The sequence below is a fragment of the Pristis pectinata genome, chromosome 6 (genome assembly GCF_009764475.1).
Source record: "Pristis pectinata isolate sPriPec2 chromosome 6, sPriPec2.1.pri, whole genome shotgun sequence".
NCBI classification, from domain to species: domain Eukaryota; kingdom Metazoa; phylum Chordata; class Chondrichthyes; order Rhinopristiformes; family Pristidae; genus Pristis; species Pristis pectinata.
The window spans coordinates 73,885,971-73,911,057 of NC_067410.1; the positions used below are offsets into that span (position 1 = coordinate 73,885,971).

Consider the following 25,087-nt stretch of genomic DNA (forward strand, 5'->3'; position numbering starts at 1 on the left):
GTGGGAGGTCATGTTTGATGAATTTTTTGCAGTTTTTTTGAAGAGGTAACTAAGGGTATAGATGAAGGTAGGGCAGTGGATATTGTCTATATGGACTTCTGTGAGGTCTTTGACAAGGTCCAGTTTGGCGGGCTGATCTGGAAGGTTATGTCGCATGGGAGAGCGAGCAAGGTGGATTCAGAATGGGCTCGATAGGAAGCAGAGGGTGATGGTTGAAGATTGATTCTCCAACTGGATGCCTATGACTAGTGGGTGCCCCAGGGGTCAGTGTTGGGACCTCTGTTATTCATTATTTATGTAAATGATTTGGATATGAACGTACATGGCACGATTAGCAATTTTTCTGATGATACTAAATCAGGGGGTCTTGTTGATAGTGAAGCAGGTTACAATGAATTGAAGGAGCTCTTGATCAGTTAGGGCTGAGGAATGGCAAGTGGATTTCAACTTAGGTAAGTGTGAGATGATGCATTTTGGATATTCAAACCAGTGTAGGACTTGTACAGTGAATGGCAGGGCACTGATGAGTGTGGTGGAACAGAGGTACCTGGGAGTATAAGTGCACAGTTCACTGAAAGCAACCACGCAAGTAGACAGGCTGGTGAAGAAGGTGTTTAGCATGCTGGCCTTCATCAGTCAGGGCATCAAATTTAGGAGCAGGGACATTATGTTGCAGTTATGTAAGTCATGACTGAGGCCCACTTGGAGTATTGTGTACAGATTTGGTCACCCTGTTATAGACAAGACAGTCAATCTTGAGAGGGTGCAGAAGAGATTTATGAGGATGCTGCCTGCTCCAGAGGGCCTGAGTAAAAGGGAGAGACTGGCCACGCTGGATCTTTATTCCTTGGAGCATAGGAGAATGAGGGGATAAGGTGGACAATCATAGTCTTTTCCCCAGGTTTGGGGAGTCCATAACCAGAGGGCACAGATACAAGGTAAGAGGGGAGAGATTTAAAGATATGAGAGGCAACTTCTTTACACAGAGGGTAGTGAGTACCTGGAATGAGCTGCCTCAGGAAGTAGTCAAGGCGAGTACAATTGCAACACTTAAGAAGCATTTGGATAGATACATGGAGGGGAGGGGCTTGGAGGGTTATGGGCCGAACACCAGGAACTGGGGCTAGCAGGGAGGGTGCTGTGGTCGTCATGGACCAGTTGGGCCGAAGGGCCTGTTTCTATGCTGTATTACTCTATGACTCTGTGACAGTTAATTCTTTTTTGGATATTTTTGTTTGCTATTTTATTGTTGCCTTTTTCATTGTTTATGGTTGTGTTGTTGAATTTTGTAATAAATGTTAAATTTAAATCTTTTGTCTAATTTTATCTTAAAATCTTATCAAGACATTGACAAGAGCAGCCATATTCTCTCTGGCAAACATGACATTGGGGATCCAACTCCTGCCAACATGATCAATGAAATCTGCCTCTTTGAAAACAGCCCAGCCAGCCCAGGAAACCTTGTTGTAGAAAATATCCAGAATTTCACGGTGTCTCTGTCCTGGGAACCTTAATTGACAAACATCTCCTGGAAACGTGCCCCATAGTCTCGTTCATGCCCAGCATTTCCTGCAGGAGTTATCAACCCTAGTCTGACCACACCAAGTTGCTCTTCACAGGCTAGGTATTTGATCTCAAAAGCAAGTCACAGGGAGAACACTTAAACTCCATACAGATAGTACCAAAGGTCAGAATTGAACCCAGGTCACTGGAGCTTTAAGGCAGCAGTTCCACCTGCTACACCACCATGCCACCTGTCATCTGGCTCCCATTCCTTTGCTCCACTACACAAGCTGTTACACAAGTTACATTGCAGTTGTACAAGACGTTGATGAGGCTGCACCTGGACATCATTAAGCTGGAAAAAGTGAAAAGAAGATTTACAAGAATGTTGCCTCAACCTGAGGGCCTGAGTTATTGGGAGAGGTTGGACAGGTTAGGACTTTATTCCTTGTAACGTAGGAGACTGAGGGGCAACCTCATCAAGGTTTATAAAATCATGATGGGCAGGGATAGGGTCTTTTTTCCCAAGGAAAGGGAATCAAAATCTAGAGAGCATAGGTTTACAGTGAGAGGGGAAAGATTTAAAAGGGACCTGAGGGGCAACTTCTTCACACAGAGGGTGATGCATATATGGAATGAGCTGCCAGAGGAAGTGGTTGAGGCAGGTAGAATGATAACATTTAAAAGACATTTGGACAGGTACATGGATAGGAAAGGTTTAGAGGGATATGGGCCAAATGCGGGCAAGTGGGACTAGCTTAGATGGGCCTTGGTCAGCATAGGTGAGTTGGGCCAAAGGGCCTGTTTCCATGCTGTATTACTCTATGTACACATGATTCGTACTTTAGTCATGAATGTCGCAGGGGTCCCAATAAGAATGATCTTGGAAAACTACAGAAGCCTGAGAAGCAGTTAACCACTGTGGCCCTGAACTCTGAAACTCCTTTCTCTTGACAGCTCTATCACACTTTAAAAATCCTCTTGTAAACTCCTCAGCATGATCTCTGTCTTCTCCTATGGTGCTTTTTTCTACTATTAATCAGCATCTACTTGCCTCTATCACCCCATCTCATGATTAAACCTACTACATGGGGTACTCTCCATTACTTTATCTCACTATCTAGTGTTGATGCATGTCAATGCTACTTTTACTGTAAAACTGAATTAACTATGAAGGCATTCATTTTGTTTGCCTACAGATGAAAATCTTGTCAGCTCTAAACTTCACCAATATTAGTTCTGTAATGCACCAAAGTTGCTTTGTTGTGGACGGAAATGGTGATCTAATTGCATTTCAGAAAACAAACACTTTGGACAAATTGCAAAGCAAACATAAAACTTACTTGTACAAGGCATAGATAAGGGATCATTTTCAGCTCTGAAGTAACCCCTTTCACAGATGCAGTGGGCAGAAGCTTCATAAGTGGAAAAGCTGTGTGGTGGACATTTTGTGCAGCTTGGATCTGTCGACAAGGCCTTGTAATATCCAATTTTACAAGCTGGAAGAAGAATGGGAGTTTTATTGTGTTATTTATATAACTTTATACGAATGCTCCAGTAACATTTTTGAAGTTCCCACAGTAGGATAACACTTGACTTTTAATGGAAGAGAAATGGAGTGTTAGTGTAAATAACCAGAGGACTGAAGAGATGGAATGCAAAACATTTACATGCCATCAGTTTTTGTGTCTCAGATTTAATAGTTCTGCTGCTCCGAATGTCATCATTATTTTGTCACTAGATATATTTCTCTTGAACCTGGCAGAGGTTTGAATAGAAGTGAAAAAGGGGAGTTAAAACACATGTCACCTGGAGATTATAAACTCATTCTTTAGGGTTGCTTATCCTCCATGATGGATACAAAATTATCAAGGGTTTTAATTGGTAGGATAAACAACTTCTGACGGTACATATATAGATTAACCAAAACTATCAATCCACCTAAGCCTGGTTTCAAGTCCCTAACTGAGATGCCTAAGATTTATGAGACCTGTATTATCATACAAGGCTGCAAGATGCTTTTGACTATAGTTCAGCAACTTCAGGATTCTGCTGACAAAAAATCATGAACCACAGCGAAGGACAATGCATAAGGGTCAAAGCCTCCCCTCAACATCAACCAACACAATCCCTAAAACAAATAATATAGCTCAAGTGCGTAAAGAAAGCTGTCAGATTAAACAAATGGAAAGTGTGAAGCACGTTGTCCTGTTAGCATTGAGCATTCCAAGCACTGATTTTAACAGCTGTATTGCAACCCTATAGTCACAGTTGCTCATGCATTCCTCATCACTCATTTGGTTAGTTCTCAAGAAAATAATGCAGAAATGTAATTTGATACAATGAAATCTCATGTGTAACCTCTTTACTAATTGAATCCTACTGCCAAGCTATTTTGACTTGACAAACCTTGGATGAATCTTAATGGTTTCCTCCCCTAGATAAGGTCTGATTGTTAAGCAAATTTAAACCAAATATAAAAACAATTGCTTTATTACCCAAAGACTTCAAATTCTAATTGAAACACTTCTTTTATCACTGGAAAAGAGTAATAAGACTACAAGTGCTGGGATCTGAAAGAGAAATTGTTGGGAATGCACGGCAGATCCGTTCACATCTGTGAACCATGAGCGTTGACGGTCTGATCGTTCCTCAGAGCTGTTCACAGGTATTGCAGTGTATTCTCTGCATTTTCAATTTTAAATAGCAATAAAGTTGTTAATCAAAGAGAAAAATTAAGCTTCAAATGAGCACATTTTAATGGACAATATCAACTTCATTTACATTTCAAAGCAAAGAGGAAAATCCACACTGTTTGTCTTACCACCAGCTTCTAATAAAATAATATTTAATAAAGAGACCAGGCAAATCGTGAAGCACCCTGATACTCCATAAACTGGGCAATACTTGAAATAAAACATATTCTGATTTCCACAGGACAATACAAGTGGGGAAATTTTGGGAGACATTATCCCCGATACCTTTAACAGAGAACAGCCGTAATGTGTGAATGTCGATGGGCTACATGATCGTACAGGCTGTAGGGGTAAAACATGGGCTCTATCTTGACCAGATAGTTACATGTGCACTATCTGGCACTGGACACTGTTAGAATTGGGTCAAAAGCATTGAGAATAATTTGCAATACAACAGCCACAAGCTATCCAGAAACAACTGCCTCAGCAGAGTATGACCTTGAAACAAGCATCTTTCTGATCTGTACAGCTCAGCTCGGCATCAAATAGCGCATTTGCCACCCTGCCAAAACATTTGAACAAATGTATGTGTGTATTTAGAGGTGGTCTGTGAGCCATTCTGATAGCACTGGTAAGTTCAATGTGTAATAACCTCCAGGAGACAGTAGACGTCATAAAACATGGGTGTACACTTTACTACAGATTAACAGCAGCAAATTTGTGCTTATGTCACAAGTATGATGATGTCATTACGTCACTTCCATATGTGTCCTATTTGCATATTTAACATAAGAATACAAGAAGCAGAAGCAGTAGTAGGCCATTTGGGCCTTCATGCATGCTCTGCCACCCAAAGGCTGATATTTGACCTCAGTGCCACTTTTCTGCACTAACACTATTTCTCTCGATTTCCTCAATATCTAAAAAAATCTTCATCTCTTGAATATACTAAGAGACTGGACCTCCTCAGCCTGTTTGAGAAGAGAATTCCAAAGATTCATTACCCTCTAGGTGAAGAATTTTTTTTCACCTTAACCCTGAATGACTAACCCCATATTTTGAGACTGTGACTCCAGGTTGTAGACACCCCAACCAAGGAAACAATCAGTCATCCCTGGATGCTCCTTGTCAAGCCCGGTAAGAAATTTGTTTGTTTCAATGAGATTACCTTTCAGTCTTCTGCATTCAAGAGTGTTTAGGCCCAATCTGGTAAACCTTTACATATCTATAATCTTTTACATGCACGTCTTATTTCATGCTTTATAATATGCTCAACATTACCACAACTGATGAGGGTTTGTCGACAATGTTTTCTATCCCTTGCTGTTTCTCAAACTGATTCTATTTCTTGATTTCCTGAGCCAAGGTCCTTTCTTTCTCCTGCTTTTATCCCATTCTTCGTTATCATAGCTCCTCCTCTTCCATTTCCATTTTGCACATGTCTTCTAAAAGTTACATTTGCTGGAACATTTGGTCACACTGCTCTATATGGCTATTAGGACATAGCTATTTGGTCACCATGACTCTATATGTCTATTAGTTCATAACCATTTATTTCTATGTGTGCCATGAATTCATCCATCTTGTTATTAATGATCTGTGCATTCTGAAAAAGACGCTTTAATCTTGTCATTTTCCATGGCCTGATTTTACTTGAATATATACTTTTACATTTGTATGCACTGTCCCTTCATGACAGACTCTGTTTATCATAACTTAAATTTTGTTCCCCTGCACTATCATTCTGTCCTTTCTTTTAACTAACTTTCCTTTCACAATAACTCACTCACCCTTCCCCCAGCTATTTAGTTTAAACCCTTATCTACAGCCCTAAATAATCAATTCAATATGGCACTGGCCCCAGGCTCAAAGTATGTGAACCCTGTTGGTAATGGAACAATTCTCACTTTCCTCTGCACTGTTCTCAGTGCCCCACGAATTGAAAGCCACTTCTCCCCAGCCAATCTTTGAGTAACATATTGAGTTCTGATTTTATTGACCCTATGTCAATTTACACATAGCTTAAGTAGCAATCCAACATTAATTACTGTCTCTTAATTTGTACTCAAGCTGCTCATACTCCTTTCTATGTCGTTGGTCGCCACAGTGGAACCACAATTTGGTCTTTCCCCTCCCACTCCAAGTTGCTATCCTGCCCCAAGAAGATGTTATTAACCCAGTCCTCGTTGAGGGGCAGCAGTGGAAACGGTGAGTAGCTTCAAGTTCCTGGGTGTCAACATCTCAGAAGATCTATCCTGGGCCCAACACATTGATGCAATCATGAAGAAGGCACACCAGCAGCTCTACTTCATTAGCAGTTTGAGGAGATTTAGTATGTCCCCAAAGGCTCTTTCAAAGTTTTATAGATGTACTGGTTGCATCACTGCCTGGTATGGAGCCTCCAATGCACAGGATCGCGAGAGGCTGCAGAGCGTTGTAGACTCAGCCAGCTCCACCAAGGGCACGACCCTCCCCGCCACTAAGGACACCTTCAAGAGGTGGTGCCTCAAGGAGGCGGCATCCATCATTAAGGACCCTCACCATCTGGGACATGCCCCCCTTGTTACTACCATAAGGAAAGAGGTATAGGAACCTGAAGACCCATACACAGCGATTCCAAAACAGCTTCTTCTCCTCTGCCATCAGATTTCTGAACAATCCATGAACCCATGAACACTCCCTCATTACTCCTTCTTTGTTGCACTATTCATTTATTTTTGTAATTTATAGACTTTTATGTCTTTGCACTGTACTGCTGCAGCAAAACAACAAATTTCATGTCATACGCCAGTGATAATAAACCTGATTCTGATTTTGGTTCTGACCCTGGCATCAGGCAGCAACAGAATCTTTGGGACTCACATTATAGTTGCAGAGAACAGTATCTATCTCCTTAACTATACTGTCCTCTATCACTGCCACATCCCTTTTCACTCCTTCAACTTGAATAGAATTGGAATTGGTTTATTATTGTCACTTGTACTGAGGTACGGTGAAAACTTGTCTTGCATACCGTTCATACAGATCAATTCATTACACAGTGCATTGAGGTAGTACTAAGTAAAACAGTAACAGAATGCAGAGTAAAATGTCACAGCTCCAGAAAGTGCAGTGCAGGTAGACAATAAGGTGCAAGGTCATAACAAGGTAGATTGTGAGGTCAAGAGTCCATCTTATTGTACTAGGGAACCATTCAATAGTCTTATAACAGTGGGATAGAAGCTGCCCTTGAGCCTGGTGGGACGTGCTTTCAGGCTTTTGTATCTTCCGCCCAAGGTGAGGTCTTTGATTATGCTGGCTGCTTTACCGAGGCAGCGAGAAGTATAGACAGAGTCCATGGAGGGGAGGCTGGTTTCCATGATGTGCTGAGTTGTGCCCCACAACTCTCTGCAGTTTCTTGCGGTTCCGGGCAGACCAATTGCCATACCAAGCCGTGATGCATCCAGATAGGATGCTTTCTATGGTGCATCGTAAAAATTGGGGAGCGTCAAAGGTCCCTATAGCATGGTACTGTGGTCACTTTGGTCATTCTTCCTGCAGTATCTCCCATCCACAGATGCTGCTTAACCTTCTGGATCCCAATACCTTCACCTTCTTCTCTCTCTTGATTGACCAGTTCTGTGATAATTAATCTAAGGTCTGTCTCCAGGAACAAAACACCCAGGTAACTTTCTCCTTCCCTGCTTCTTCAGTATGTCCAATCTCAGTCTCCAACTCACCAATTCTGACCCAAAGTTACTCAAGCAACAGTTATTTATTGTAGGTGTGGTTGCCATTGACTGCAATGACTTCCAACAGCTCCAAAACATCACCTGCCCTGCTGTGTTTGTCTTTAATTGCACTAATTAAATAAATTATCTAATGCTTTTAAGTATAAATCTATATGGGCAGGCACAGTAGTGTAGCAGTTAGCACAATGCTATTACAGTGCCAGCGACCCAGGTTCAATTCCAGCCGCTGTCTGTAAGGAGTTTGTATGTTCTCCCTGTGACTGAGTGGGTTTCCTCTGGGTGCTCTAGTTTCCTCCCACATTCCAGAGACATGTAGGTTTGAAAGCTGTGGGCATGCTATGTTGGCGCCGGAAGCGTGGTGACACTTGCAGGCTGCCTCCAGAACACTCTGCGTAAAAGATGCATTTCTCTGTATGTTTCGATGTACATGTGACTCATAACGAAATCTTATCTTATGTTGCTCTTATCTCGTCGAAACCTCCTAGTCACAAATGTCCATAATCTATAATTGTGCCACAGATCTGAGTCAGCTGACTTCAGTATTTGCTTACAAAAAACCACATTGCCCTGCCTTTACGAATGAGTGTTTCACATATATACAGTAATTGCAAGCTCAAACTATTAAATGGTTTTCTCAGGCACTTTAACAGTTTGTTTCTGGCATAGTTATTCCCTTGTGCAAAACAAACTACTGGAGGAACTCAGCAGGTTAAGCAGCATCTGTGGAGACAAAGGGATAGTCAATATTTCAGGTCAAGAAATCCTGAAACCTGGTTCCACCTGTCCTTCGTGCCCCCTCATCTGGTTCTACCTAACAGTCCCTGTCTCTCCCCTTCCTCTCACTTCTATACTCTGGCTATCTTCCCTCTACACTCTCAGTCCTGATGCAGGGTCTCAATCCAAAACGTCGGTCATTCCTTAGGCTCCATGCTTGTCCTGCTTGTCCCGTTGAATTCCTCCAGCAGTTTGTTTTGTGCTCCAGGTTCCAGCATCTACAGTCTCTTTTGTCTCCATGACTATTCCTTTATCTGGCAAACTTAGGACATCCTGACTCAACCAGCTGTCGACTTGTGTTTCCTTTTCAGTCACGAGTTCCATATCCACTCCTGTAAAAAAATTCATCATTGCATAGTTCTTCAGTATATTCCAGAATGTCTCTCTCAGCAATCATTTGGTCAATGTTGACACTTTCTCTCCAATTCAAACAAGATAGCATTTGGTTCTGCAGATGTATGCAACTTCACCAATCTAGTCTACTTGTTTTGTCAATCTTTCCACCCTCATTTTCTCATGTCACCTGAGCTGCTTCTCTGCCTTTTCCTATTGAGTTCTTGGATGTGACTCTTGACTTTTCATTTGTTTCAATTGCTGCCTCTCCAATCTCTCTTCCAAACTGGACCATAACAAATTTAAGAGTGTACAAAATATGTGATATGTTAACAACTCTGCTGGGGTGAGTCCTGTGGTAGAATCAGTTTTCAATGATATACATAAGCTAAACAATGATTCATAATGAAACTCAAACAACCAAAGAAATCCTCAAAGGTTCCTGAAGAACACATACAAAGCTTTTGGTTGCATCATTACAAGCTAGATGATCTGGGGGATGTAATAAGTGCTTGATATCACTTCGCCTCTTAAAAGTATTCAAATGAATATGAAATGAATTGAGGCTCACTATCTGACATCAACTCTTCAGATGGTTCATGGATTCCTAAAGTGATTCTCGTCTCTTCAACTGCTGTTGCACATGATCCCAAATGTCTATGTTTAATCCATTTAGAATGAGGATGAGAAGGTTGTTGATGCCTTTTGACAGAAGTCTAAGTGAATTGTCTGAAATGGTCAAGGCAGCCATCCCCATGGTTTCCTTCTTCTGCATTTTTCACAGATGTCTTGATCTTTGTCAATATTCAGCCAATCTACAAAGCTTCTGGCAATAGCTTTCATATTTACAAAGCTGGTATTTACCAGCACATAGAGGATGACTGACTTCCTTGATCTGTGGACAATTTGAAACTTCCTCTGCAAAATGGTTGTATATCCATATTCTGAATTGATCCAATCATTGACAGTGTGCTCATACACATATTGCAAAAGCACATTTTTCTGTGTTGTTTCAGCAGTTTCTGCAGCAGTGACTGGAAATTCGTCATTCACTATTTGCAAGGTGAAAATAATGCTTTCATTGAGTATTGAAGAATCTTCATGTGGTAATCTAGACAGTAGTATCTGCTTGAACACCAGACACACCCCTTCCCCTCAATCTCTGATCTTTTTGGCCAATTCCTTTCCAGCACTGAATGTCATTCTATTTGGTCAATGATTCAGTATTCTAACCATTGGCTATCATAACAATGAAGTTTTGAGTTTAACCTGGTACTTTAGGTACTTCAATACTTGTGTTGAGACTGACCATGCTGTCTGTCAAAGGTAGACAGCTGAATTTCCTGCAGTAGACATCTATACCCATGATAGAATAATTCATTCCTGTATCAACATTCATTTCTACAGCCTGGTAATTAATTATACCTTTATCTTGAAATCTTCCCAGTTCCCCCACATCTCACATGCTGCCCTTCTGCCCTCTGCTGTTCAGCATGTCTTCCATTCCTACCTCTGCACATTTCAACAAGGACATTAGAGATGTGTTGGAGGTCAGATGCCAGGGCACCTACCTGATCTCCTACTCTGCTGTTGAACTCGTCAAATTAATTTACAGTCTTTCATGCATTTTCAATTATATTTGTTATTTTAAGTATTTTTTTAACTATTGAAATCTATTTAAATTCTCAAAGACCACTTGGGGGAGTGTTGGGGGTGGTGCCTCAGGGTCCACTATCCGAGATCTGGTTGTCACTTTGCACATAGGAAGCTTTGAGTAAAATGGATTCCCTCTAACTCTGCTATTTCAAAATCAAAGTCGAGTTTATTGTCATATGCATAAGTACACATATGCACAGGTGCAATGAAAAACTTACTTGCAGTGGCATCACAGGCACAAAGCATCATATAAGCAGCATTCACGAGAAAAACAGAAATTAAACATAAATTATACACAATTTATGGAACATGCTAACAGATCAGTAAGTGATCGATAGGTCTTGGTGTCGATCTCTGTCAACAGAATTGACTTCATACACTCCCTCACAGCAGTGTTCAGTGTTCTCTCCCTTACTGCCAAGTTTGGAAATTCTGTTAGTTCCATCAATCAGCAATGGTCAGTAGATGCTTGATACTTTCTTCAAAATGCTGACAATATTTGAAGTCGATGTGTATTAGTTGGTTTGACTATCCTCATCATGAGTTGAACTGTCTTCGAAGGTAGTCTTTGAACCAGACTTGCTGTGCTGTTAAGTACTACCTATAATGATCTCTAGGAGTTTTATAACATGCAGAATCACAGCAACTAAAAACATGTGCATACATCACATATATGACAATGTCATTTGATTATGTGCCAATATGACATTTACATATTTACATAATCCACACCAAAATATAACATAACCCATTAACTGAATACAACATACTAAGGGAAACATACTGCCTTAGAAATACTGTCCAAGAGTTTAATTATAATGGACAAGGTTAAAGTTTTACCCACTACCTTTTAATGGCTCTGCATTTTGGGTAAGAACTACAAGTGGGTCTTGGGCATGACTGTGGCCATTCAACCCATATCTTTTTAAATGCTTTAATTGTACATTAATTTTATTTTTCATCAGATGACAGTTACAACTGATAAACCTACAAATAAACATTGTTGCAATCACTAATTATACATTCTTATAGTCATTATGGAACCAACACCTTACCCAATCAGCAAACGCCATTCCATCCTCCAGCTGCATTGAACATAGTATTGAGTCATGAATGTTACAATACTGTACTAGCTAACAAGAAAATAGCTAGCACAGCATTGTAAACACTGAGTTGCTCCTGTCTCTCAGTCACTTCACATGTAATGGAAAAATCTTAAAAGCTTTAGGGCAGGAGAGATTCAGGAAGCATCAATGTAATAAAAAGGATGAGAAAGCTAAATTTCTTCTTCCATTCCGATGGACTATTACTGAAATTCTGGCTGAGGTTTTAATGCATTGCTATGAAAGTAGCCAGGATCTGGGAACATAACAGCCTCAAAATTCAAGTGCACTCATTAGAGTGTGCTAGAATAGAGCAGATGGCTGGGTACCAGTTATTGAATTAGACCTCATTTGGACTTGAGGCCTAAAGCTTTGGGCACAGCATTTCCAAGGTGTGGCGATGGAGTGAGTGTTGGGACTGGGAGTGGGAAGGACAGGCAAATTTTTGTGGGGGTGTTGGATTGGAGCTTGGTGGATTGCCAGGAGGTATCACAGGCCAGCCTCTGCTTGATGTGGTGGAGGTGGAGGGGTTTGCAGATTAAGGTTGACAATTCGCTGGGGGACACAGCATCAGTTAGCAGATTGGTGGTTAGCAGATTGTGGAAAGGTTTGGGAAGGGGGGAATTGTAACTGGCAACAAATTGGAGTGGGAGGTGGTCTGGAGGTTTGGATGTGTTATTTTAGTGATGTGGAGGGAGTGCCTAATGAAATAGATAAGCACTGTGAGTCTGGTGCTGTGCTGGGAAAAACCATGTGGCCCTGAGTGTGCCCAACCAACAGGACAAGGTCGAAGCTCTCCTGAAATGCTCCAAAATAACATAAGGAATGACGTAACACAGGGAATAACTGTAACATAGGAAATGACATCTTCTCAAGCAACTGAATGCAGAAAATATGTCAATGACACAAAAGCCACCAATGAAAAGAAGTGCCTTGGTGAACTTTCCAAGTCAGGCTTAACTACCCAGAAGTGATTGTTATTGTGCTTCACTCCAGAAAAAAAAATTTCAATTGCATTATGTTGGAACAACAAAGTATGCAATTGAATTCGCAGGCCCCTGAACTGACTTCATTGGGAGCTTCCACACAGCTTCTAAGGAGCAGACCCTGCAGCAACGCTTTTAAAGGCCTACTTTGTCAGAGTACTACTGAGAAAGGTACCGAATCCCCACTTTGAGAATTCCCAGCACTCTGGTTCATTAGGGATATCTTACAAGATTAAGGAGCATTATGCTTAGTCAGAATGTGACCTGCAGCTCTAGGAGTTCCCAAAGGACAACTGCTGGCCAACAGGTCCTGGACAGGGAAGAGGACTGGATCTGAAGACGGTAAAATGATCTTTTTCCCAAAAAAATGATATGTTAATGTTGGCTCCTTTCACCTTGAAGACTGAAGAGAGCGCAGAGTAGACCCATGGGGACATTCACTGTAATAATGGCTAATATACAGGTGGTGACACAAGAGACTGCAGATGTTGGAATCTGGAGCAACACACAAAAAGCTGGAGGAACTCAGTGGGTCAGGCAGCATCTTTGGAGAGAAATGGACGGTTGACATTTTGGGTCGAGACCCTTCATCTGGACCAGCCCAGCTGAAGGGTCTCGACCCAAAATGCCAGCTGCCCATTTCCCTCCATAGATGCTGCCTGACCTACTGAAAATACGGGCGGGGACTGAATTGCAGCACTTTGGGGAGATGAGCACTTTTTATGGAGATAGGCATCTGTGAGACCCATGCAAATGACACCCCCTCCCAGTAACTTCTGACGTAGTCAGTGCTAGAACACAGAAACAAACACAATTACAGCAGAATTGCTGGGGCTTCAGCAATAACTCAGCATGTTGATTGAATCTGACAGATTCAAATGTTCATCCAGGCTTCCTGTATGTTTTTCTCAAGAACTCGATGTACAGTCAAGATTGGACATTTAGCTCTGGGATAGCTGAGCTGTACAATCATGTCTTAAGACTGCCCAGATACCCCATGAACATAAACTTTCCGCAGAGAAACTGCAGCCTTTTCCTTGTGTTTAAATAACACAGGCAAGGTTTGTGCCTTCCCTCAAAGTCCATTCATAAGCAGAGTACTTATGAAATACTGCAGAGAACAGGTTTTTTTTTAAGAAGAAGGGAAAATGGGAAAGATGAAACTAGAAGATATTAGAGTTAGACATTCTCTGTGTTAATGTGCATAATCTTAAGACTTGTTCGAAAAGCTGGCCAGTAGTGTCAATGTCTGTTGTAGCCTCTCATCACATTAAGAAGTAGAAATATATTCATTATTTAAACTAGTCCCCTTTCTGCTTTGGCACCTTTGCAAACAAAACCTAACATAAATTCATCTGGTAATTTGTTTCATAAAATACTACCCATTAACAATGTTGTACGATAATAAATCATTCTCCTTGGAACTATGTTGATCTTACACTTGTGACAGGAGAATTATTTACATGTCTCCTGGAACAATGAAAAGTGTGATAAGTGAAGGAAGCATAGATCCATATCTTAAAGAGTTGACTGGACTGCTTGGGATTATCTCTGATCTCTTAAGCTTTACTGATCTTTAAAAAGCCACTTAACTCCCAAATTCAGAATACAGCTGTGATCGACCCAAATAGCACAGCTGGATTATTAAGATAATACTTTTAAATTACATCCACACATGTACACAGATACACTAACAGAACAGAGCTGATGTTGAAGTATGCCATTTTCAACTGTGGAAGAGGAAATGGTGAGAGGCCAAAGGCATAGAAAATAAGAGCGCTCTTTTTGAATACTATTAGAACCACTGTATTTTGACATCAAGGTTAAATATGTTTTTGTCCATCCCCAATAAAAATTAGCTCACTATGACTACGTATTACAACACAGACCTGTTACTTGCGTAATTGATTGTTAGACTTTTGATAACTTTTTGAGTGAAATGGCAATCATGAGGTAATGAATTAACTGTCAACAAACATCAGGAAATATTAAATTTAGGCCTTAAATCAATATGCTCACTTTATTTATAACTAAACCATACTGTTTATATTTGACATTAAAAATTGGAATTAATCATAGTGGGATGGATACATCAACACTCTAATCACCCAGTATAGATTTATAAAAGCCAAAATATAGCCCCAGTTTCCATTAACAGGAATGATCTTACGTGTGTGTAGATAGCAAAGTATTCAGGCACTTTATCAAGTCCATCCAAAATAGGAAGGTGTGTGCAAATTCTTACGCAGACGAACAGAAAGAATGTTGCATCAAAAAGAAATTCCACTCACAGAAAATCAGGTGGAACTCAACTAACAAAAACTCTTAAAATAATTTTCAACAAACTTAATCTTCTTAACATTCCATGTGTTTATGGCTAATCTAAACATTAATCATTGGCAGTTGTGTCAAGCATAGGAGAATATCTGTCACCTGCAGAATCAAGTCATAGGATTTTTTAAAAATTGTATTCTCATTTTAAACTGGATTTGTAATCTCATCTTTCAGCTCAAACCACAAAACCATGGCTGGTGTGCAGTTATTGAAAGAAGGGATTTAATATAATTCTGAACAGCTGCAAATCTGAAATATTTTATACACCATATAGTTACCTAAGACTAATTTTTGATTAAACATAAATTCAATGCACTGTTGCTCACAATTTTAATCAGTGTAATTAACTGACATTAAATTAAAGTAATCCTTGAAAACATTTTTTATAAAATGTTGGGTGCAAACACAAATTCAGCTGAGGATGCATTGAAGAAAAGCTCAACATAAAAAAAGATGACAATATTAAGTTTCAATAAATGCTCTCTTCATTTACAAACAAAATGGCAGGAATTTTAGATCAGTAGACATTTAAAGTTTTAAGGTGAAAAATCACCTGGAGTTTCTGTGAATGAAATTTATAACTATTAGGTGAGGGACATCTGCATTGAGAAATTTTGTTCACCAAAGTCAGTATTAGATACTCCTTATGAATGTACAGTACCTCCCCTAATCTACCCAACAATGCACTTTGGCTCTCACCCCAGATAACCACCATCTTTTGCATTGTGTGAAGTTTCTAATGGCATTTTTGGGACATTTTTGAGTGAGACTAGTACCAAGATATGCTGAAAATATCAGTTTATATGGTGGGCACAGATCAATCACTATATTGAAATCAGATAAATCGAATTCACTCAGAGAAAAAGTTCCACCCATTTCCAAAGGTGAAAATGCATTAGGTTCATTCTTCATAAAGTCATTTGGAGAAACTACTTCCAGTATTGCACAATGATGTAGCAGTACAGGTTAAGTACTTTTAGGTTCCTGTTGTAAGTCATTCGTAATTGATAGCTGAAGTGTTTTGATTTTTCACCTTAAGGCTAAATATGGATATATATTTTTTGGCAGGTTTACATAGTTCTCTGTATTAAAGCTACTCCCTGGGAATGGGCCCTTGGCCAACTTTGCCAGCAGGTAAATTCCAATTCTATGATAATCTTTTGATTTATACTCTGCCGACTGTAACAACTCTATCTGATTTTTTAAAGGGTTCATTAATCTCCCCAGCACAGTATCCCTCGCATCATGCAACAAGCTGTCTCGCTTTTTGCGAAATGTGAAATTGCCATCCCCTTTGGTGATGATAATACCTTGAAATCTACAAATAAAATTTCTCCAAACTTACATTTCTTCCATGTAAAGGACATCAAAAATCTGGCAGAATTTTAAAATGTTCAATTGGATCCCAAGAGATCATATTAAACTCCATTGAAACACCTCTATTCACATCTGGTTCAGTTGGCTAATTACCATTAACTAAAGAATTATTACCACTTCTAGCTTGTTCCCCAACCAGAAGTCGCTCCCTATCTTTGAATCCATTTGTGAATTGTTTATGCTTTTGTATATAGCACAGGAACAGGCCCTTTGGTCCATAATGTTTGTGTCAACCATGATACCACATGAAACTAAACCTATCTGCCTGCACATGATCCATATCCTTCCATTCCCTGCATGCCATTATCATGTCTGTATATAAGATGGAAGTACTACAAATGGATGTAGTACAACTGGATAAGATGGAAGTACTATAGCTACAATTCCCTGCCAACTGTTTACTTAGTAGTACAATTGGAAATTCTACAAGACTTTAAAAGTACATCTTCTGTTGGAATAATCAGATTTTAAATTTAAAAAACCTAAGCTTATTTTAACATGAGAAAGGTTTGTTAGTTTATCTTGTTAGTTTATCTTGTTAGTTTATGTGAATTCTTTATTGACTGACTGATGCATGATTAATTTACTGAAACTATTTTGGCACCATGTCACTAATGGCTTGATTGTAGCCAAACACTTTGAAAGGTTAGTAGAGTATGGCTTCAGCATATGAATGACAGGGTCACCTTACCAACTGAAAAATAAATAAGTTCTTCTGCACAAAAGAGGGAATCATAAAAGAGCTGTGCATTCCACATTTAACTACACAATGTGATTAATTATATACCACACAGAAATATAGGTTACATTCAGTCATACTCCTTCAGTATTACTTAATTCATTTATAAGATGTGGCTGCCACTGTCACATCCAGAATTTCCTGCCTATCTTTATTGCCTTTAGAAAGTTATAGTGCAAAGGTACTCCCGCAGTGTAGTAATGTAGGGAGTTAGAGAAATATGGCTCAATGTACACAAAGAAATGGTGTTATATTTCCAAGGTAGGTTGATGTGTAATTTGAAGGGGAACTTGCAAGTGTTGGTCTTCTGTATTACACATGGCATCCTCATTCTTCTAGATGGTACAGGTACAAGCTATGGGAGGGCCTGGTGAAAACTGGTCAATTAGTTACAGTGCATCGTATGGAAGCTACGTACTATAGCCAAGTGCACTGGCTGTGGGATGGTGAGCTGTCTGGGTAGATCCCAGCTGTCTGGGATGGAGAGCTGCATGGGCAGGGGGGCTTTTTCCTGGATGGTGTTGATCTTTTTGACAATTCTATACCTGCATTCATCAAGGCAAAGAGAGATTATTCCATCATCCTCCTGACTTGTGCCTCAGAGATGGTGGACTATCACTTGGGAGTCAGGAGGTGTGTCACTTTTTACAGAATACTCAACCCCTAAGTCTCTTATAATCACGGGTAGTTTGTCCACTTAATTATCAGGTGAAAGAAGACCTCTGGGATTGGAAGGTCAGAAATTTGGCGCTGGTAAAACTATTAATTGTCAAAAATCTCTTGTGGAGATGGTCATTTCCCAAACCTGGATTTTCCTTTCTGTTTATTTTAAATGAGATGTGGGTGTTACTGGCCAGCATGAATGTAATGCCATTCAAACAAGTGGTTTTATCCTGGATGATGCTGATCTTCTTGAAAATTGATGAAACAGTCATTAAGTTGACAAATATTTGTGCTCTTTACATGGGAGGTCAGAAGGCGACAGGACACCAGCCTCTGTGCTGTTCTTAAAGCTACAGTTATATTTGGCTCAGCCGGTTAAGTTTCTAGTCAATGGTGACCCCAAAGATGTTGATGGTATAGGCTTGGTGGGAGTAATGTCAATAAATGGCATCTAGGCCAGACCAGCTGGTCATTCCCTGATACTGGTTGCATACAAGACATGACCACTTTTTAGCCCATGTCCCTCTATTGTCTGGTCTTTCTGCATGCAGGCACAGGATGTTTCATATTCTGAGAAATAGTGCATCGAATTGAACAATGTTCAAGGAGCAAACGTCCCTGCTTCTGACCTTATGATGCAAACAAGGGCTGGAAAAGATTACAGAGGGAGGGATGACACAATGGAAGGATTTGAAAATAAGCCTGAGGATTTTCAAATCAAGGACTTGCACAACTGAGAGTGAATGTAGGTTGAACATAGGGCTGAATGGTACTTGTTACAAGACAGTAAAAGCAAAGTTTTGGATGGCCCAAAATAGAATCAAATGTAGGAAGCCAGTCAGAAATGTGTTGTGATAAAAGCAGAAAATACTCAAAAAACTCGGGTCATCAGACAGTTGAGGTTGTTAACAGCAAATCAGCCAAGGTAGGTTCAGAGTTATGGAATTAGAAATGGACAGAGTAAGTAAGGTTGAGAATGTGGTCAGAAAGTCACATCAGAGTAAAATATAACACCAAGGTTGTCATCAGAGGTTCAGTCTCAAATAATCAGCAGTAAGAAAGGTGGAACAGGTGCTTAGTGATCTGGAGGTGTAAATCGAAGAATTTTAAATGAAAACAGAAAATTCTAGAAATACTCAGTGAGTCAGGTTGAATCAATGAAGGAAAAGAGAGTAGGTGTCTTAGATTGATGACTGTTGATTCAGGGTCTGCTTCTCTGTCCATGGATGCTGCCTGACCTTGTTTTTCTATCATTTCCTAAATTTTAGTTCAGATTTCCAACATCCCCAGTAGTCTACTTCTGAAGAAATTTGATTTACTTTTCCAAAATGGAGGGATTTTCTGCTTGCCCTGTACAGGGGGATATCACACAAACTGTTTGACAATTTAGAGACACTGGACAGGTCAAGGGAGGTTGAGGTGAGGTCGGGCTAGACGTGGTCAATGTGAATGTGGAAACAACTGTTGTGTTTTTGGATGACATCACCAGGAGACTGCACCTATGAAAATTAATTATTTCTGTTAGCATGCCGTGATTGTCCTGTGTAGGAATAAAAAGGAATGTCAATGCTAAATTTGACATTTAGGCAGGAAGGATATCTGAGGTAGCTCTACAATAAAACACAAGTATCAAAATTAAGCAGCTTTATCAAATGCTGTTAGATTGAAACAATAAGACTGGCTCACTGCTCTTTTTACCATGCCACTTCGGGAAGACAATGATACCAAAACAAACAAAGTACTTCCGTTCTACATTTACAATGTCCATGATACAAGTTTTCCTGTAGGGTGTATATTTCAATAGACTGAAGTTGCTCCTTCACATGTGTCAATGTCATTAGCCACCATGGGCTGAAGTGTGGATGTGTCATTGCTGACAAATGTGACTTTCCATTATCTGTTACCACCTTTAACCGGACATCAGATAGCCTGCTAGATGACCAGTTTCCCTGCCAACTGTTTGCTTAGGACATAGTTATCAATTTGTTTTCTCCACATTGCGTCTTACTTAGCATTAGTTCCCCTAAGATATCTATATCTACATCTTCCTGCACAATAGAAGAATATGGTGAAGACAGGATACTTTGCACTTAAGACCAGGCTGCCTTTCAAAATGTTTTGGCATCCCAAGTACAGTTGAAGTGTTGACACTTGTCTAAGGTGGGAAAAACAGCAGCCAAGTTATGCATGGTAAGATGTCACCATGGGAATAAGATAAGTGACCAAATAATGGCCCAATTTTCCTTACCCAAGTGTCAGGAAGTTCAGGACTCCCAAGCAACTGTACGAGAACAAGTCCAGAATTTCTCAAGACATTTATTGGCGAGTTTCCAACTGTGTTCCGATGAGTTTTGCCCTGGCACAGGTTCAATGAACTTAAGTCATTTCAAATGAAGAGCTAGTGATTTATCCTCAGTGTGCTGGCTAATATTTATCCTCCATTAAATACAACAAAACACAAATCATCTGTCTAGGGGAGCTTGCCATGTGCCAAATGCCACATTTCCTACATAGCAACTATGATTATACATCATTGGCCTTAGTACATTATGACGTTCTTAAAGAGATGTAAAGGGCTCCATGGAAATGCAAGACTTTTAAAAAAAATTTTAATCCATAAAGTTTAGTTTGATTTGCTTCATTCTGGGTGCCCATCAACATCTTGACAACGTTCCTTCTCATGAGGTATTGTAGAACCCACTAGAAAAATTCTCATCATGGTGTTAATTCATGGAGACCATTATGCTTATTATAATTTGCTCCCAATCTATGATGACTGATCATGATTTGGAAATTTGTTCATTGTCTAGGATGAATCAGGCAGTCAGTTGCTGAATCATAGACCATAAATCCCCATCTCCGGTGAGTTAGCAGACTGCAGTCAAAGTAACAAGGTGCTATAATTACCAAACACATTTGGGCCGTAAGATTTCCTGTTCCAGCTTGACATTCCAATGACACAGTGTGGATATCAGGGGTAGCAGGATCTAGCCTTTTTGCACACTTGGATGAAGGGTTTGATAATGCTCATTCTGGGCTCATACCTAACAAATGGCCAGTGGATTTTACAGCATAATCATGCCGGTGTTTCAACACTTCTGAAGGAAAGTGCTTGGTTTTTGTACTCCTAATGCAGTATGTCCTTACAGATTGTCACTGATTTGACCACAATGATCAATCCAGTGATTAATGGACAGGCCAAGTCCATTCTTGTAGCTGCAGGAAGATTTATGTTATCTGGTTGGTACAGATAGCAAAGTGTATTACACTGTGATCTACCACATTAAAAGCTATTTATAGTACTGAAGTATGATTTTTCTTTTTGCTCTTTGATAACAGCAAGCAATTTTAGTACACAATTAAAACTATTAATCCAAACAATCATAACAATTAAGCTTCCAGTGTTATAACTTTACAATCACAATATCTAATGGCTTTACAAAACTGGTGGAATGTCATGCAAACAAATCCAAAAACCATGCAGCAGGAAGTATCAAAAGAGACTGAGGGAGGAGAAGGTCAATTATCCGGTAACTCCAGGTTGTGGAACCAGATTGTTCTCTCCTGATGCCATGCAAATTAAAGCAAGTTTGGGTTATGCTTTGCATTCCTTATATAACTCAAGCCAGCAATTAGCTGCAGGTAATTGAATACATTTCTTATGTCTCACATACCAGCAGTGGTTTGGCCCTAAACTCAGAGTTGGTAATTTAGTAAAGTATAATTGGAGTACGGTTTCTGTTGAAAAATCTTTTGAAGATTCTCCATCAATAAACAAATCTGACTCAAAAGAAATAAAAGACTTCTTCCAAAACAGGACAGTAAGAAACTTCTATGGCATTCCTCTTTTTGTATACATATTACAAAAATAAACTAAATTGAACCTTGGACCCTATCCTAGCATTCCTTCTGTTCTAATTAAGGACAAACTAGAGGCTGTACCAACTGTTCAAAGCTGGTGATAAAAAAACATTTTATTTTCAGATGCAAGTGATGTACACCTTTCAGAGGAAGGCTTTCATGTTAAATAACTGATGTTATAGCTGTTTACCAATGCTCTAATTGGAAGACAAGCTTCTCTTGATACTTTATTGCTTTGTAATCTGAATGGCAACTTTGGAATGTGAGATAGAATCTGCAACAGTCTTCAATAATCTGAACTTTAAAGCAATTATTGAACACTGTAATCAAAGATACACAAAGGTATGCAAGTGTAATGTTTTTGAACAATTATGATTGGTTCATAGGTGGCAAGATAACATTGTGATTACTGGACCAGCAACCAGAGATCCCAACTATTAATTCAAGGGCATGAACTTGAATCCCACCTTGGTGGCCATGGAAATCCAAATTTAACTCATTAAAAAAAATTGATACTTAAAAAAATGTTCATCTCGGTAATGGAAGCCATGAAATTAATGGATTATTGGAAAAGCCATTTTATGCACTAATACCCTTCAGGGATCTGCCACCTTTACGCAGTTTTGCTTACGTATATCTAGGCCACCCATATGGTTTACTCCTAATTTCCTTGTTACTTTGGTGGAAAAAAGAGATGGACAATAAAAAGCATTTGCAGTGATGTCCACTTTCTGTAAATGTCTAAATAAAAAAGTTACAATGTTTGGTTGACACTAAGGTTGTATTATCCATTCTTCTGAAATGCTGAGGGACTCAAGAGATTGCCAATGCTAAAATCTGGAGCAAAAAAAAATGAATCACTGGAAGAACTCAGCGGGTCAAGCATCATCTGTGAAGGCAAAGGGACGATCAATATTTTGGGTTGAGACCCTGCATCGGAATGGAGAGTGTAGAGGGAAGATAGCCAGTATCTCGAAGTGAGAGGGAGAGGTGAGATACATGGAATCAGATGAATGGGTTGATGGGCAGATAGAGGCAGAAGGGGGAGGAGGAGGAGTGGGGAGTGTTGAGACAGAGGCTGACAGGTGATAGGTAGAAGCAGATAAGGGCAGGATGATGGGCAGATGGAACCAGGTGGGGAGGGGATAGGAAAGGTGAACCAAGGGAGTAGAAACCCAGGTGGACAGGTAGGAGTACCTAGGGACCTAAATGGTCCTTCCAGGCAAGGCAGAGATTCACATGTTCACAAGCACCTCCTCCACCCTTGTCACTGCATTCAGAGCTCACGTGGGCTCCTTTATATCGGCCAGAACAAGCATAAACTAAGTGAACGTTTTGCCGAGCACCTGTCCGCAACGGCCATCTTGAGCTTTCGGTCACATGCCATTTCAACTCCCCTTCCCATTCCCACACAAATCTCGGCCTTCTCCACTGCACAGTGAGGCCAAATGCAAACTAGAAAAGCAACACCTCATGTTCCACTTGGGTAGCCTACAGCCCAATGGTATGAACATTGAATTTACCGATCTAAACTAGGCTACTCCCCCTTTGTTCCTCTTCCACTCCTACTAGTCCACCCATATTCTCTCTCCCTCTGTTCACCTTTTTCATCCCCCTGCCTTGTTACTTGGACTTGTTATTCTCCTCACTTGCTTCCACCTGCCCATCACCCACATAGCTTTAAACTTGGGTTTCTTCTCCATTGTTTCACCATTCCTATCCTCCTCTCACCCATCCGTCATGACCCCTCATCTGGTTCCACCTATCACCTACCAGCCTCTGTCTCACTCCTCCCTCTCACCTTTTTATACTGGTTATCATCACACTACACTTCCAGTCCTGATGAAGGTCTTGATCCAAAACATCAACCATCCCCTTGCCTCCACAGATGCTGCTCGACCCACTGAGTTCTTCCAGCAGTTAATTTTTTTGCTCCCAAAATACTTTGTGTGCTTTCTGAAGTTGGCACGTAATATTTCAACAGGTTATGACCCATTTCAAAAGAAATAAAAACAAATTTCCTTTTCACATATTTACCTTTTAAAAGTAAGAGGGAAAGTAAATGTTGGTTATAACACCAACATGTCTCCCTGCTCTTCTTCAAATAAAGACACAATGTTTTTTTTATATTCAGTTGTGTTAACATGATTCAGTTGAGTCATGTTAACTTATCATTAGAGAATTCCACTTCCAACAATGCAGTCTTCTAGCTGCAATATTTATCATTCAAGAAAGCAAATTATCTAAATAATGCCTCACTAGTATTTGAGAGAGATCGCAGAATGAAACTTGTCTTCTGTTTCTTCCTCTACAATAGTGACTGTACTTCAAACAGCATACTCTGGAACATCCTGGGGTAATAGAAATGCTATATAACTGTATGTTTACTGCTCTGAGGAGTTTGTTCAGATTCCAACTTTCTAGAATGGGTCTTGTGCCATTCTGGAACTCAACTTTCTTACCCAGAGATGCATGTGATAGTACTGAACCAATCAGACAAGACGATAGCACTGTCATCTCTGTGATTAGCTTCTTATATCACATAATCTGGTAACACATTAAGGAATAATTTCCACTTCTCAGGCTTCAGCATAAAGCACTGCCTGGATGAAACAAGGAAAAGAAATGTGTGAGGGATTGGAGAACAGAATAAACCAATTTTCCACCCATCAGGACTCCTGAAAATTAATCATTTAAATTCTGCAAGGAAGTGTCATTCCCCTTTGCCACTCAAACTTATGGAACATGTAACTTCTTGACACCAAGGAGATTTGTAATCCTAAAGGGGAAAAAAACATTCTGAAGAGTTATATAATTTATTTTTACTTAAGGATATTTTAATTAGCATAAAGGCTTTGTAATATGTTTTACATATTATTGCTGAGTATCTTGACTCTGTCTTCTGTACACATTAGTAATATATCTTAAATAAATTGGAAGTAGTTCTGTCTTTACCCTGCACTTCATAATATCTATTGTTGTTCAGAAGTACATTACTGTTTATAAAATACTTTGAAACAAGCTGATATTCACTGTCTAAATTTTTTCAGTTTTTCTCTGGCTTTTTCTGCTATCTCTAGATGTGCGTCAATGATTCTGATTTTAAGGCTAGTGGTTCAGCAATAAGTTTGGTGTTAACTATGCCGATCGCTGCCCATTACATATTTTGTAAAGTTTTGAACCCCATTCTGGTGTCTGAAATAGCACATAGGCATCTGTTGTCTGTAAGCAGGCAAAACACGGTAAAGCTCTTCAATCAATCAAACCCCAGTTTCCTGAGATGCAGCACAGCAAAGTTTAAACAGTAAAAATAGACTGGGAAAGAAGAATG

The 25,087-nt window shown here is 39.8% G+C and overlaps 1 protein-coding gene across 1 annotated transcript in view; it reads right to left on the reverse strand.

Annotated features, from left to right (window-relative positions):
- The window catches only part of LOC127571193 (ephrin type-A receptor 4), a 115,228-nt gene that overhangs the window by 58,510 nt on the left and 31,631 nt on the right, over window positions 1-25,087 (reverse strand). The window contains exon 4 of the mRNA XM_052017335.1: window positions 2,847-3,002. Coding sequence (XP_051873295.1) covers window positions 2,847-3,002 — 156 coding nt within the window. The remainder of the gene's footprint in view (window positions 1-2,846; window positions 3,003-25,087) is intronic.